This window comes from Ananas comosus, linkage group 11, assembly GCF_001540865.1.
Source record: "Ananas comosus cultivar F153 linkage group 11, ASM154086v1, whole genome shotgun sequence".
Lineage (NCBI taxonomy): Eukaryota > Viridiplantae > Streptophyta > Magnoliopsida > Poales > Bromeliaceae > Ananas > Ananas comosus.
Window position 1 is genome coordinate 8,767,239 of NC_033631.1, and position 14,180 is coordinate 8,781,418.

The 14,180-nt window shown below is 42.4% G+C and overlaps 1 protein-coding gene across 1 annotated transcript; it reads left to right on the forward strand.

Moving 5' to 3' along the window:
- LOC109717682 (callose synthase 12-like) lies at positions 5,817–13,950 on the forward strand. Its single transcript, XM_020243550.1, has 2 exons — positions 5,817–11,406; positions 13,588–13,950. Exon 1 carries the CDS (start codon positions 5,991–5,993, stop codon positions 11,403–11,405), a length of 5,415 nt encoding a protein of 1,804 aa, XP_020099139.1. The 5' UTR covers positions 5,817–5,990; the 3' UTR covers position 11,406; positions 13,588–13,950.

The following is a 14,180-nucleotide window of genomic DNA, read 5'->3' on the forward strand; positions in this document are numbered from 1 at the left end:
GCTATTAATTAGTATTCAGACTTAATTCGTATATACTACTATAATTATATATATATATATCATACTATAAATATATATATATAGAGTAATACTGTAATATTGCTTATATACATCATACTGCTATATGATTTTCAATAATTTTGCACGTGGCAAGTTTTTCTTCACCCTCACTATATTCTTTTTGAATTGATTTTGTCTGCGTTGGTTTTCCACGTCCCTGCCTCTCTATCAATAACATGTAATCAATGTCGCTTTTTAATTCTATACGTTTCATCTTCAAATTACTTGTTTGAAGTTGATTTTTATTCTTGCGACTTTTCTTCCTCCATCCTCTCGTATTCAATGACATGTATCATGTGCTTTGTTAATTTTTATAGTTTTCTCTTCAAAATTAGGTCCTTTCTGTCTCCCCACAGAACAAATTTCTAATGCTGCAAATTAAAATGAGGAAGATATGAATTCGTAAAATATCGAAACCTCGGGTAAGTCTATTTCGGGACTTTAGTCAAATGACTAAAGCGTGTAAAGAAATGCGTTAAGACAAGTTCTATTTAACACTTCCAACAAGGGTTGGATGGCGAGTTAAATATAATGTTTAAAAGGTCGTTAGAAAGGTGTTTAGCAATTCGCGGCGCGAAGTAGAGTCGAAAAGGAGCTGAAAACAAGCCAATCATGCGGTAATAGTGAACCTGATCCAACTTGTGCGTGTACCTGGTACAGCAGTTGCGAGAACAGAGAGTAGATTGCTCTCGGGCGTTTGCCTCTCGCAGCCAGTTGGTGTTACCGGTAACACTCTAGTGTGTATCGGTACCTTTGAGCAGATCCCAAGTACGTTGCTCTCGGGGTTTGTTTAGAGATCGGTGTTATCTGGTTAGCACCGAGAAAATGTACGCCGTACACTTTGGAATCTGGCAAGGACAGATTTTAGTCGCTGCAATATATTGTTTAGGGGGCCTAGTTTACGTATGTAGCACATATAAAGAGGCCAAACTCTCCCCTTTTCACACGCAGGTCCTTCTCTTTCTCATTTTTCTTCATTTTTCGTTCTCCCTCTCTCTCTAGAACTCTGTCACCAGACGCGTGTAGCGAGACAGGCGTGGAATTTGGGGAGATCAAGGTGAAGGATTGGGCTTTTAAAAGGGCTTGGGTAGGCCTCTCTACACGGTGGACTCTGGATTGCTTGGCGCTAAGCGTGAGTATGTTTTGCAAGGGAATACTTCTAGTTTTGGATTTATACGCCAATTTAGTGTTTTTGATTCTATGCAAGAGTTTAGAGAACCTCTTAGAGGCTTTTGAACTCCATGAAATCCATGGTTGCTTCAAGAGACTCTCATGGTGAAATTCTAGGGGTTTGTGTTAGATGCCTAGTATTATGGTTTGAATGACCTAGAAATAGTCGTACAAGAGTTTGCTAGATGATTCTAAGCTTGTTTAGCTTAGCCAAAGAGATCATCTAGATACGATACTAGAATTGGCATTGTTTTAGGCAGGCGCGAGGAGAGTTGGGGGTGTTCGTGGTTATGGTTCGTGAAGAGGTGTAAAGGGTTGGCCGTTGTGGGAGAGAGGGTAATGGAAGTGGTATTTGTCGAGGTGGCAGGACCTGGCGTGTTGGCGAAAGCGGGGTCGGGCGAGTTCGATCGAGTGTACGAAAGATATTAAGTAGAAGACGGAACGTTTTGGCTTCGTTTGCCGCTTTAGAGGGCCGACTCGGCGACGTGCTCATAAATCATAGAATGGGAATCGAGCAATCCTTAGCATCAGTTTAGACCTTCCATTTCCGGGAATCGTGGATTGGTTGGCCGTTTGGGTGTTCGGGCACAAGTTCGGGCTGAGCGTGTCACGGGTGCCGCAGGAGAGCGATTACAAAGTGACTAGATAGCAATCGAAAAGCATTTGAAGTGGATTGTGCTCACTGAGCGGATAGGTACGCATTCGGCTGAGTAACACAGCCAATCCATGCCAATCTTGGTCGGTTCAGGTCACGGTCAGATCAGGAGGCTGAACAGGGACTGCTGACAATGTGAGACGCCAGAATGTCTAGAAAATTGTCATGAATAGAGAGAAGTAAGGACCATGAGATTAGCAGTTTGTTGATATGGAGGGGGTTGGACGACGGGGGGGGGGAGGGGAAGGGCAGAGGCAACGGGAAGTTGAAGAGCTCTAATCTATTATTACGCAAGATAGCATTTGAATAGCGTGATGTTGCTTTACAATAAAAGTAAGGTTGGAGACCTTTGTACATTGTCTTTGCCTGTTCATGCGTTAGAGTTCTGAAGTGTAGGCCAGGTTCGACCAAGATATGATCTCGTCTCTTGGGTGTGGGCTCCGTTAAACTTGATCTAGCGTATTTGAAGTTTCTAGAAAATAATTTTTGCGATTTTTCAATATCATTTACCTAGCAATCGAAAAGATTCAAAATCAATAATTTTTAACGGCTGAAAATAAAAATCCTATAAAAAGTGGTGATATAGCACTAAAATTTTCGATCAGAAATATTGATCTTGTCGTAGATAGCATAAAGAATTTTCTATCAAAATTTCATCTGATTTAAATACTTTTACACCGTTAAACTTGAAAACGGCAAATATCAACCATTAAAAATTATGGATTTTGAATCATTTCGATCGCTAAGTAAATGATATTAAAAAATCGCAAAAATTATTTTCTAGAAACTTCAAATGCGCTAGATCAAGTCTAACGGAGTTGATCGTTGATTCGAAAATTCCATCATCGAAAACGGCTCAGAAGCACGGAGGCCTCCGTGCTCTCCGTGCTCCTGAGAGCACAGCAGCCCTGCTCATATATATATATATATATTACATTAAGGTAATCTCACCGTTATATATATAAAATAATAAAATTTTAAAAATACATTTCTCAACCGCATTCAACCAAACAAATTATTTATAGTTACGATATTTTCTACTAAATCGAATTGAATACGACTGTATTTTTAACTATATTTATTTTTAACTATACTATATTTATAATTATATCTAACCAAACAGCTCCTTAAAAGCGATCATCGTTGGCCCTCGAATATAATACTTTTCGAATGATTGGTTGAATAATGGTTAATACAGATAGGACTTCACATGAATCTATTAATCCATAAATATATTAATTTGTTCTGATGTACGCATCAGCTCGAAGAAATTGTCCTCCCAATCTTAGATTATTAGGTTGAAAGTGGGAAAAATTCGCACTAGTCTTGAGCTTTCACTCAAATTCTATTTTGGCTTTCAGATTATGAGGCTTTCAGAAATGACTTAGAAGTTCTTGTATGGGCACATCTGTTTTAGTCATAAATATTCAATTTTTCTGTTTGATTTACTATAAATTAAATTTGTTAGTAATTATAATTTTACTTTTTCATGGACAGATTACTTTTGTTGTCAGTAAAAATAATTATGAAAGATAAAAAGATAATAAAAAAATTTAGCATTGATTTTTTTTTTTTGGATAAAATGCAACAAATTTTTTCTATAAATATTCATTTTTTTTAGGTAAAACTTCAAAAACCCCCCCTGTGGTTTCATGCATTCTCACTTTGCTACCCTATGGTTTAAAACGTATCAATTTGCCCCCCCTGTGGTTTCGTTTTTATCTTTTTGTTATCAATTTTATTATTATTATTTTTTAAAATCAGTGACAAAGTTAAAATTAAAGGATACTAAAATGACTATTCGATAAATATAGATGGTTATCTGAAGTTTTTTTGTATATAATTTAACGAAATATTAACGAAAAAGCTTCCGAAAAGATAAAAATGAAACCACAGGGGAGTAAATTGATACGTTTTAAACCACAGGGTAGCAAAGTGAGAATGCACGAAACCACAGGGGGGGTTTTTGAAGTTTTCTCTTTTTTTTACTCTCTTTTATTGAACCCTATATTTTATTTTTTTTAAATTTCAGAAATATTTTTAAAAAGTTATTGCATTAATTGAGAGGCGGAAATGATCAAATTATTCTTACTTATTCTATAAAATATTTTTTAATGTATTTGTATTATTTTTAAAGATATTTTTGATATAAATTATAAAAAATTGACGAAATCTTGACGGGTGATATATTGTGGGAGATAAAATGTGATTTTTGAAATTTAGAAAAAAAAAGTGAAAAATTGAGTATTTACAAAAAATTTTTCTCTATTTTAATTTTTTTTAATTCTTTTATGTATCAGTATGAAAATATCGAATAAACAAGAAAAAAAAATAAAATAACTATAACTACTAAATTATTAACTTTTTATCAAACAAATAGCAGCAGTTGAAAAAAAAAAAAAGGAAAAAAAATCTAAACTTCATTTAAATCAAAAGTTATGTTTAATCTTGACTCAGGACAAATTAACAAGTCCTGATCATCATTACAGATAGTGGGACCAACGAAGATGCGGACAATATTGGAAGCTCTTCTCTTCTCTTATTGTTATTATTATAGTTCTTTAATTAATTAAGGGTAAACTTCAGATATCACCTCTGTAGTTTCGTATTTTCTCACTTTAGTACTTTATGATTTAAAGTGTATCAAGTTAGTATCCATAGTCTTTTCGTCAGTTTCTCTATTAATATTTTGTTAAATTATGCATAAAAAACTTCAGATACTCCATCTAAATTTATCGAATATTTACTTTAGTACCATTTAGCTTTAATTTTGTCGCTGATTTAAAAAAAATTAGTAAAATTAATAATAAAAAAATAAAAATAAAATTATATGACACTAAATTAATATATTTAAAATTATAAGGTACTGTAGTAAAAAAATGTGAACTATAGGGATTGTATTTGAAGTTTTTTTATTAATTAATAATAACTTCGTGCGGAAGCAGAATTTGAAACGAAACGGTTTTGGGGAACACCAGCAGGTCGCCAGCCCACCCTCCCACCCACCCACCAAGTCGCGCCCAGTCCCGAAACACTCCGCGCTAACCCCGCCCCCTCGTTCTCATCCATATCTCTGCATTCACTGGCCGCTAAAATGTGCGAATGGTCCATGTACTATTCACGCGTAAGAATTTGGTCCCTGTAGTTTAAATTTAGGGAAAACTTCAAAAAGCCCCCCGTGGTTTCATAGTTTCTCATTTTGTCCCCCTGTGATTTAAAATGTATCAATTTGCCCCCCTGTGGTTTCGTTTTTCTCTTTTTCTTATCAATTTCATTATTTTTTTTTCTTAAATCAGTGATAAAGTTAAAATTAAAGAGTACTAAAGTGAATATATGATAAATCTAGATGGGTATCTGAAGTTTTTTGTATATAATTTAATAAAATATTAACAAAAAAGCTATCCAAAAAATAAAAACAAAACCACATGGGGGTAATTTAATATATTTTAAACCACAGGGGGCAAAGTGAGAAACTACGAAACTACATGGTGTGTTTTAAAGATTTTCCTAAAAAGTTTAAATTTAAATGGTATATTCTTAACTGTGGAAAAGAAAGAAAGAAAGAAAAAATCAGACTTGCATTTGAATATAGTAACTAATTTTATATTAGAAGTGCTGAGAAGGAAGTGGATCAATTTCGGACAGAAAAAATAAAATGTTATTTAATATTTTAATTTTCAAAAAATTAAGACGTATTTGGTGTTGTTATTAATTTTTTTAATACAATTTTTTTTTAAAAAAAATTTATAAAAGAGAGTGGTGAATTACTTGCCAATCTCATATTAAAAAAAAAAATTGTTATATAGAGTTAGTATTTAAAAAAGATGGGCGCTGCCTAAAGAGAGAGGCCATAGAGTGTTAACATTAAAAAAGATATATAGAGGGAGCAAAGTAACAATTGGCGATGGGATAGGGACGAATCCGTACATTTTTTTTGTAGACTTTGTTTTTTAGCATTGTTCTTCTCAAAAATTTTCACCCCCTTCCGAATCGTAACATACTCAACCCTTGTCCTTCCACTTTCCCCTCCCCTCTCATCCCCATTCCCCGCTCCATTTCGGTGAAGACAAAAACGTAGAACGGAGCCGTCGCCGGATCCGGCCCCATGAGCCTCCGCCAGCGCCCCGTCCCGGGCGCGGCGGGCAACGGCCCCCGCCGCGGCCCCGGCGGCGGCGGCGGCGGCGGCGCAGCGGAGGCGGAGGCGGAGGCGGAGGCGGAGGCGTACAACATCATCCCCATCCACAACGTGCTGGCGGACCACCCGTCGCTCCGGTTCCCGGAGGTGCGGGCGGCCATGGCGGCGCTGCGGACGGTGGGGGACCTCCGGACGCCGCCGTTCGTCCCCTGGCACGACGGGCTCGACCTGCTGGACTGGCTGGGCGCCTTCTTCGGGTTCCAGCGCGACAACGTGCGGAACCAGCGCGAGCACCTCGTCCTCCTCCTGGCCAACGCCCAGATGCGCCTGCAGCCCCCGCCCGACAACATCGAAGCCCTCGACCCCGCCGTCGTCCGGCGCTTCCGCAAGAAGCTCCTCCACAACTACACCTCCTGGTGCGCCTTCCTCGGCCGCAAGCCCAACGTCTGGGTCTCCGACTCCCCCTCCCCCGCCAGCCTCCTCCGCCGCCCCTCGTCCTCCTCCTCCGCCGACCCCCGCCGCGACCTGCTGTACATCTCCCTCTACCTCCTCATCTGGGGCGAGGCCGCGAACCTCCGCTTCGTCCCCGAGTGCCTCGCCTACATCTTCCACCACATGGCCATGGACCTCAACCGCATCCTCGAGGGCTACACCGACGACGCCACCGGCCGCCCCGCCCTCCCCGCCATCTCCGGCGAGAACGCCTTCCTGGCCCGCGTCGTCGTCCCCGTCTACAAGACCATCAGCGCCGAGGTCGCCGCCAGCCGCAACGGCACCGCCCCGCACACCGCCTGGCGCAACTACGACGACGTCAACGAGTACTTCTGGAGCCGCCACGTCTTCGACCGGCTCCGCTGGCCCCTCGACCTCTCCCGCGGGTTCTTCGCGGCGCCCCCCAGCCGCAACCGCGTCGGCAAGACCGGCTTCGTGGAGCAGCGCTCCTTCTGGAACGTCTACCGCAGCTTCGACCGCCTGTGGGTGATGCTCCTCCTCTTCCTCCAGGCCGCCGCCATCGTCGCCTGGCAGGGCCACGTCTGGCCCTGGCGCAACCTCCGCACGCGCGACGACCAGGTCCCCGTGCTCACCGTCTTCATCACCTGGGCCGCCCTCCGCCTCCTGCAGGCCATGCTCGACGCCGGCACGCAGTACAGCCTCGTCTCCCGGGAGAACCGCTGGCTCGCCCTGCGCATGGCGCTCAAGATCCTCGTCGCCGCCGGCTGGACCGTCGCCTTCAGCGTCCTCTACGCCCGCGTCTGGGACCAGCGCCGCCGCGACCGCGGCCCCCGCTGGTCCCGCGCCGCCGACCAGCGCCTCCTCAACTTCCTCGAGGCCGCCGCCGTCTTCGTGCTCCCCGAGGTGCTCGCCCTCGTCCTCTTCCTCGTCCCCTGGCTCCGCAACTTCCTCGAGAAGACCAACTGGCGGATCCTCTACGTCCTCACCTGGTGGTTCCAGACCCGCACCTTCGTCGGCCGCGGCCTCCGGGAAGGGCTCGTGGACAACGTCAAGTACTCCCTCTTCTGGGCCGTGCTCCTCGCCGCCAAGTTCAGCTTCAGCTACTTCCTCCAGATCCAGCCCATGGTCGCCCCGACCAAGGCCATCTACAACATCCGCCGCGTCAACTACCAGTGGCACGAGTTCTTCGCCCACGCCAACAGGTTCGCCGCGGTCGTGCTGTGGATCCCCGTCGTGCTGATCTATCTGATGGACATTCAGATCTGGTACGCCATCTTCTCCTCGCTCACGGGCGCTCTCGTCGGCCTCTTCTCGCACCTGGGCGAGATCCGGAACGTGCAGCAGCTGCGGCTGCGCTTCCAGTTCTTCGCCAGCGCAATGCAGTTCAACCTCATGCCCGAGGAGCAGCTCTTCAAGGATCGCGGCACCCTCCGCAGCAAGTTCAAAGATGCCATCCTCCGGCTGAAGCTCAGGTACGGGTTGGGCCGCCCCTACAAGAAGATCGAGTTGAACCAGGTGGAGGCCAGGCGGTTCGCCCTCATTTGGAACGAGATTATTGCCTCCTTCAGGGAGGAGGACATTATTAGCGACCGCGAGGTGGAGCTTCTAGAGCTTCCGCCCGACCTGTGGAACATTAGGGTTGTCCGCTGGCCGTGCTTGTTGCTCTCCAACGAGCTCCTGCTCGCCCTAGGGCAGGCCAAGGAGCTCGAGGCGTCCGACCGGCGGCACTGGAGGAAAATCTGCAAGAATGAGTACAGGCGGTGCGCGGTCATCGAGGCGTACGACAGTGTTAGGTTCTTGTTGTTGAGGATCGTCGGGGAGGGGACCGAGGAGCACTCCATCGTCAGCCAAATATTCCTTGCTTTCGATGATTCGATGCGCGCGGAGAAATTCACTGCGGAGTATAAGATGGCGGTGCTGCCTAGCATCCATGCGAAACTGATAACGCTTTTGGAACTCATGCTCAAGCCGAAGAAGGATATGACGAAGGTGATAAACACCTTGCAGACTCTGTACGACATTGCTATCCGTGATTTCCCGTTATCGAAGAAGAGCATTGAGCAGCTTAAGCAAGAAGGGCTGGTGCCGCTACGGCCGAGCGCGACCGGCCTGCTCTTCGAGAATGCCGTTGAATTGCCCGGTGAAAATGACGCTACCTTTTATAGGCAAGTGAGGCGGCTGCATACTATTCTCACCTCTAGGGATTCAATGAATAACGTTCCGAAGAATATCGAGGCCCGGCGAAGAATTGCATTTTTCAGCAACTCATTGTTCATGAACATGCCTCGAGCTCCCCAGGTCGAGAAAATGCTGGCTTTTAGTGTTTTGACTCCCTACTACAATGAGGAAGTTCTCTACGATAAAACACAGCTTCACTCCGAGAATGAAGATGGTGTTTCCATCCTATTCTATCTGCAGAAGATCTATGAAGATGATTGGGCGTACTTTTTAGAGCGCATGAAGAGGGAAGGGATGGTTAGCGAAAAGGAGTTATGGGAGGAAAGGTTGAGGGATCTTCGGCTTTGGGCCTCGTATAGGGGCCAGACGCTGTCACGAACCGTGAGGGGGATGATGTACTACTACAAGGCCCTCAAGATGCTCGCTTTCCTTGATTCTGCTTCCGAGATAGATATAAAGGATGGGTCGAGGGAGCTAGCTTCAATTGGTTCTTTCAGGCAGGAAGTTGATTCATATGGTTTGGGGGACGCCGACAGGTTGCCGTCTTCAAGGAACTTGAGCAGGGCAAGCAGTGGGGTGAGCTTATTGTTCAAAGGGCATGAGTACGGAACTGCGCTTATGAAGTACACTTATGTGGTCGCGTGCCAGATATATGGTAATCAGAAGGCTAAGAAGGATTCGCGTGCTGAGGAGATCTTGTATCTCATGAAGAAAAATGAGGCCTTGCGTGTTGCATATGTTGATGAAGTCCACACTGGTACAGATGAAGTGGCGTACTATTCTGTTCTAGTTAAATATGACCAGAGATTGGAGAGAGAAGTTGAGATATATAGGGTCCGTTTGCCCGGCCCGTTAAAACTTGGAGAGGGTAAGCCTGAGAACCAGAACCATGCCCTCATTTTCACGAGGGGTGATGCAGTCCAGACGATCGACATGAACCAGGATAACTACTTCGAGGAAGCCCTGAAGATGCGGAATTTATTGGAAGAGTACAATCACTACTATGGAGCTCGAAAGCCTACACTTTTGGGGGTTCGGGAGCATGTTTTCACTGGCTCTGTCTCGTCGCTTGCTTGGTTCATGTCTGCCCAAGAGACAAGCTTTGTTACTCTAGGACAGAGGGTTCTGGCCAACCCATTAAAGGTTCGAATGCATTATGGGCATCCTGACGTTTTTGATCGCATCTGGTTTTTAAGTCGAGGTGGTATTAGTAAGGCCTCTAGGGTAATCAATATCAGTGAGGACATATTTGCGGGCTTTAATTGTACGCTGCGGGGTGGAAATGTTACCCACCATGAATATATACAAGTCGGCAAGGGCCGAGATGTTGGGCTTAATCAAATATCGATGTTTGAAGCTAAGGTTGCTAGTGGAAATGGTGAGCAGACCTTAAGCAGAGATGTTTACCGATTGGGTCACAGATTGGATTTTTTCCGCATGCTTTCCTTCTTCTACACCACAGTTGGATTCTACTTCAACACCATGATGGTTGTTTTGACCGTTTATGCATTTGTGTGGGGCCGCCTTTATTTGGCTCTAAGTGGACTTGAGAAAACGATCACAGACAGTGCCGACTCAACAAATAACAAGGCTCTTGGAGTCGTCCTCAATCAGCAGTTCATCATTCAACTCGGCCTTTTTACTGCACTACCGATGATTGTCGAAAACTCTCTTGAACATGGATTTCTTCCTGCTTTGTGGGATTTCTTGACAATGCAGCTACAGCTAGCGTCAGTGTTCTTCACTTTCTCCATGGGAACTAAGACCCATTATTATGGGAGAACCATTCTTCATGGAGGCGCCAAGTACCGGGCCACCGGCCGTGGTTTTGTTGTCCAACATAAGAGTTTTGCTGAGAACTACAGGCTGTATGCACGCAGCCATTTTATAAAAGCAATAGAGCTCGGGGTGATACTAACTGTTTATGCATCCTATAGTGCTATTGCCTCGGACACTTTGGTTTATATAGTGATGACGATCTCGAGCTGGTTTTTGGTGGTATCGTGGATCATGGCTCCCTTCGCATTCAACCCTTCAGGTTTTGATTGGTTAAAAACTGTTTATGACTTTGATGATTTTATGAGCTGGATATGGTATCGCGGGGGTATATTTGCAAAACCAGAACAGAGTTGGGAAGTGTGGTGGTATGAAGAACAAGCCCATCTTCGAACAACTGGACTTTGGGGAAGGCTCATGGAGATAGTGTTAGATCTCCGCTTCTTCTTTTTCCAGTACGGCATTGTATACCAGCTGAAAATAGCCAGTGGGAGCCACAGTATTGCCGTCTATCTACTATCCTGGATATGTGTGTTTGCGGCTGTTGGGGTTTTCATAGTAATGGCCTATGCTCGGGACAGATATGCAGCAAAGGAGCACATATATTACCGGGCTGTTCAAGCCTTCATCATCATCCTCATAGTACTGGTCATCATAGTATTGCTCAAATTCACAGATTTTCATATTATTGATATTTTTACTAGTCTTTTGGCGTTTATTCCAACTGGTTGGGGTTTGATTTCTATTGCACAAGTGATCAGGCCGTTTATTGAGTCCACTGTGGTTTGGGATACTGTGGTTGCTGTGGCAAGGTTGTATGACATATTGTTTGGAGTGGTTGTTATGGCACCGGTGGCATTACTGTCCTGGTTGCCGGGATTCCAAGAAATGCAGACGAGGATTCTCTTCAACGAGGCCTTTAGCAGAGGACTCCAAATATCCCGCATTATTACTGGCAAGAAACCTAATGCGATTTGAGGTACTTATTCATAGTTGTTTAGTTTCTCATTCTTTCTTGCTTCTTTCTTGCTTTATGTCCTCTTAGTTTTGTTTAACAACTGATAGAGATTTTGATCAGTACTTCTCTTTATGTCAGTAATAGATTTCTTTGTTTTGTGCGTGCAATTTTTTCGCTCTTGACTTTTGATACAATCAGACTATTGCAGGCTGGATTCAGTTAATGCATGTCATAATATTGTCGACCATTTTACCTGTTTGTGGATTCTGCCATGGAGAACTTTTCAGTTTTTCTATGATTAAGTGATAAAACATATGGGATATTTTGTTGCGAGGATTCAAGACATGTAGATATAGAATCAAAAAAAATCATTGATCATTACATAGAATTCAATTAAGATATTGTATGAAAGTTGAATTCCTTATATTCTCATTTTAGAATGATAATGGGGGGAGGGATTTTTTATTTGGGAGAGTCCGAACCGAAGAAAAAGGAGGATTTCTTGATCTGCCTTTTTCATGCTGACTTAGTTATAAAAGTTTGTTCAGATCAATAGATAATTTCTTATTATCATTACGAAAACTGTAACATAGACTAGTGACGTTTTGCTTAGGATCACCGTCACTCATGAATGTTTGATGTGGACAATAACAGTCGCAATTTGCAATTGCTGTCATTCTAATATATTAAATATTGTCGCAGGTCTTTCTCTTATAAAATTTTCTTTTGTCCTATTAGATGCTCATATTTGAAGTGTGCTGATCTTGGGTAGATAATCAATTGGACATTTGACTGTTTTAGAATATTCCTATCATCGAGTTCTACTCAATCCGGTTTGTAAAAAGGTTTGGGTAATGCATGTACTAACAAATTTGTGCTTATTCCTCGATGGAGTTTTGGAGATGGAGAATTGATCAATTACGATCAAATTATACACCATGATAAAGTTGAACTGGCTGGTAAGGTTGATTTGAATGAGCACCAGAAATGACGGATAGTTTGCCTTGATAAAATAACGGTTGTACGAACTGAGACGTGGAAGAAATTTTAGAAGAGGTACTGGGTCTGCGCTAGTTAGTTGGACAGATCAAGCACAATTGCATCAGGATAAGAATGTTATCATGGACCCTGAAATTTTTAGACCTTCAGATGAGGCATCTGAGTTCTCAAAGTAATAGAAATCTCTCGGTGGTGTAAATTTAAGGGAGTGGATGACTGTGACATTTGTCGACCATTAGCTTGTCCAGGACAGGTGTGTGAACTATGTCTAGAGTTTGTGCTATCAGCTTAGATATTTACTTTCTCGTCATAGGAACGAGATATGTTAATTTGTCATGAGATGTCCGGATTCAAGTTTCACTGTATTCTGCTAGGAAAAAGTTAGATGTCAAAGAATTGAATTACTTACATGTGATAGTCAGGAATTTTTAAGACAACTTGCCAAAATTTTTGTTTTCTAAGTTGCAGCTTAGTTGATTAGGCGATCATGAGTTTGGCTAGAGGGGTGAATCAAATGGAATAGTATATTGATAGGACAATTTTCATTTAGGATTTCAATGGGAGAGAGAGTTTTACGGGTGATGGGGTATGATGCGATGGCTTAGATTGAACCTTTCAGAATCTGAGAATCTACATGATAGAGTTTGCTAGTGTGCTGAATTCTCAATGTTTTCAACTTTATGGTGAATTTGCTAACATCTGTCCTTGTACTACTACAATTTAGACTGAAACGGCAGATCAGATTGAACTGTTTTATCTTGTATATTATATAGTTTCAAAACAAAGAAAGGTTTAATCACAAATTCAGTGCTGGAGGTATAACCTTGGTTTCAATTTTGTGCTCGAAGTTCAGTTGTAATAAATTAGTCCTTAAAGAGTTTTTTCTGCACTTCTTTTTCTATGTCCTATTATTCTATCATCTGAATTGTCATGTCAACATTGTTATTAGACTTTTGTTCATTAAAACTGAAACACTTCAAGGAAAAAATTGGATCAAGGGTCAAGTTTTGTGGACTAAATATATTAAATTGAAAATCTCAGAATGAAATCGAAATTAGTGTTATACTTCAGGAACTAAATTGTTACATTCGAACTCCGAATCCTGGCCAAACTTAATGGACTAAATCTGCAATTACCTAAAAGAAATGCATGTGGCACGCGTAGGGTGTTTTATTGTCAACTAATACTGACGACTTTTCACAGGTTGGAAGTCATTTTCTCCATTACAGTAGGTGAGGGAGCCCCATATGTTGTGTCATGTGTGCAGAGCTAAGCCTCAGGTGTTTGGTTCCAGGTGGAAAAAGAATCTTATATTGTCTTATTGTATTTTATTGAATTGACTATCTATGTGAATTTCTTGACTTAGATCTGTAACTATATGAGTTTGGTACTTCAGTTCTGTGCTCTTTCGAATAGATTAAGATTTCTCGTCGTAGATTTAGGAAATTTTGAGATCTTGTAATTTCACAGGTATTGCGTGCACTGATCTGGCTGTAATATTGTTTCTTATTTGATCAGTTATTTTATTCACTTTATGGTGTTTAACTATTTTCCTTTTGTCAAAAATGACCTCTAGTTTCGTCACTCCGCACTGATTTACGTGCTTTTTAATACGTTTGTTCTGTTTTGCACCATAATACAATGTAAATTTCATGGTGAGTAATGCTTATGTACTAGTTTGATTTACTTTTAGATTTCCTATTGTCTCAAATCACCAGTACATTTCTATCAATGCTTCTGTAGTTTTTGCTTTGTACTTAAACTCTTCCATGTTAGAGCTTGCTTGCTTGGTTTAA

What these genes read in the sequence shown, in the direction of transcription:
- LOC109717682 (XM_020243550.1), top strand. Translation starts at nt 5,991, where the DNA reads ATGAGCCTCCGCCAGCGCCCCGTCCCGGGCGCGGCGGGCAACGGCCCC.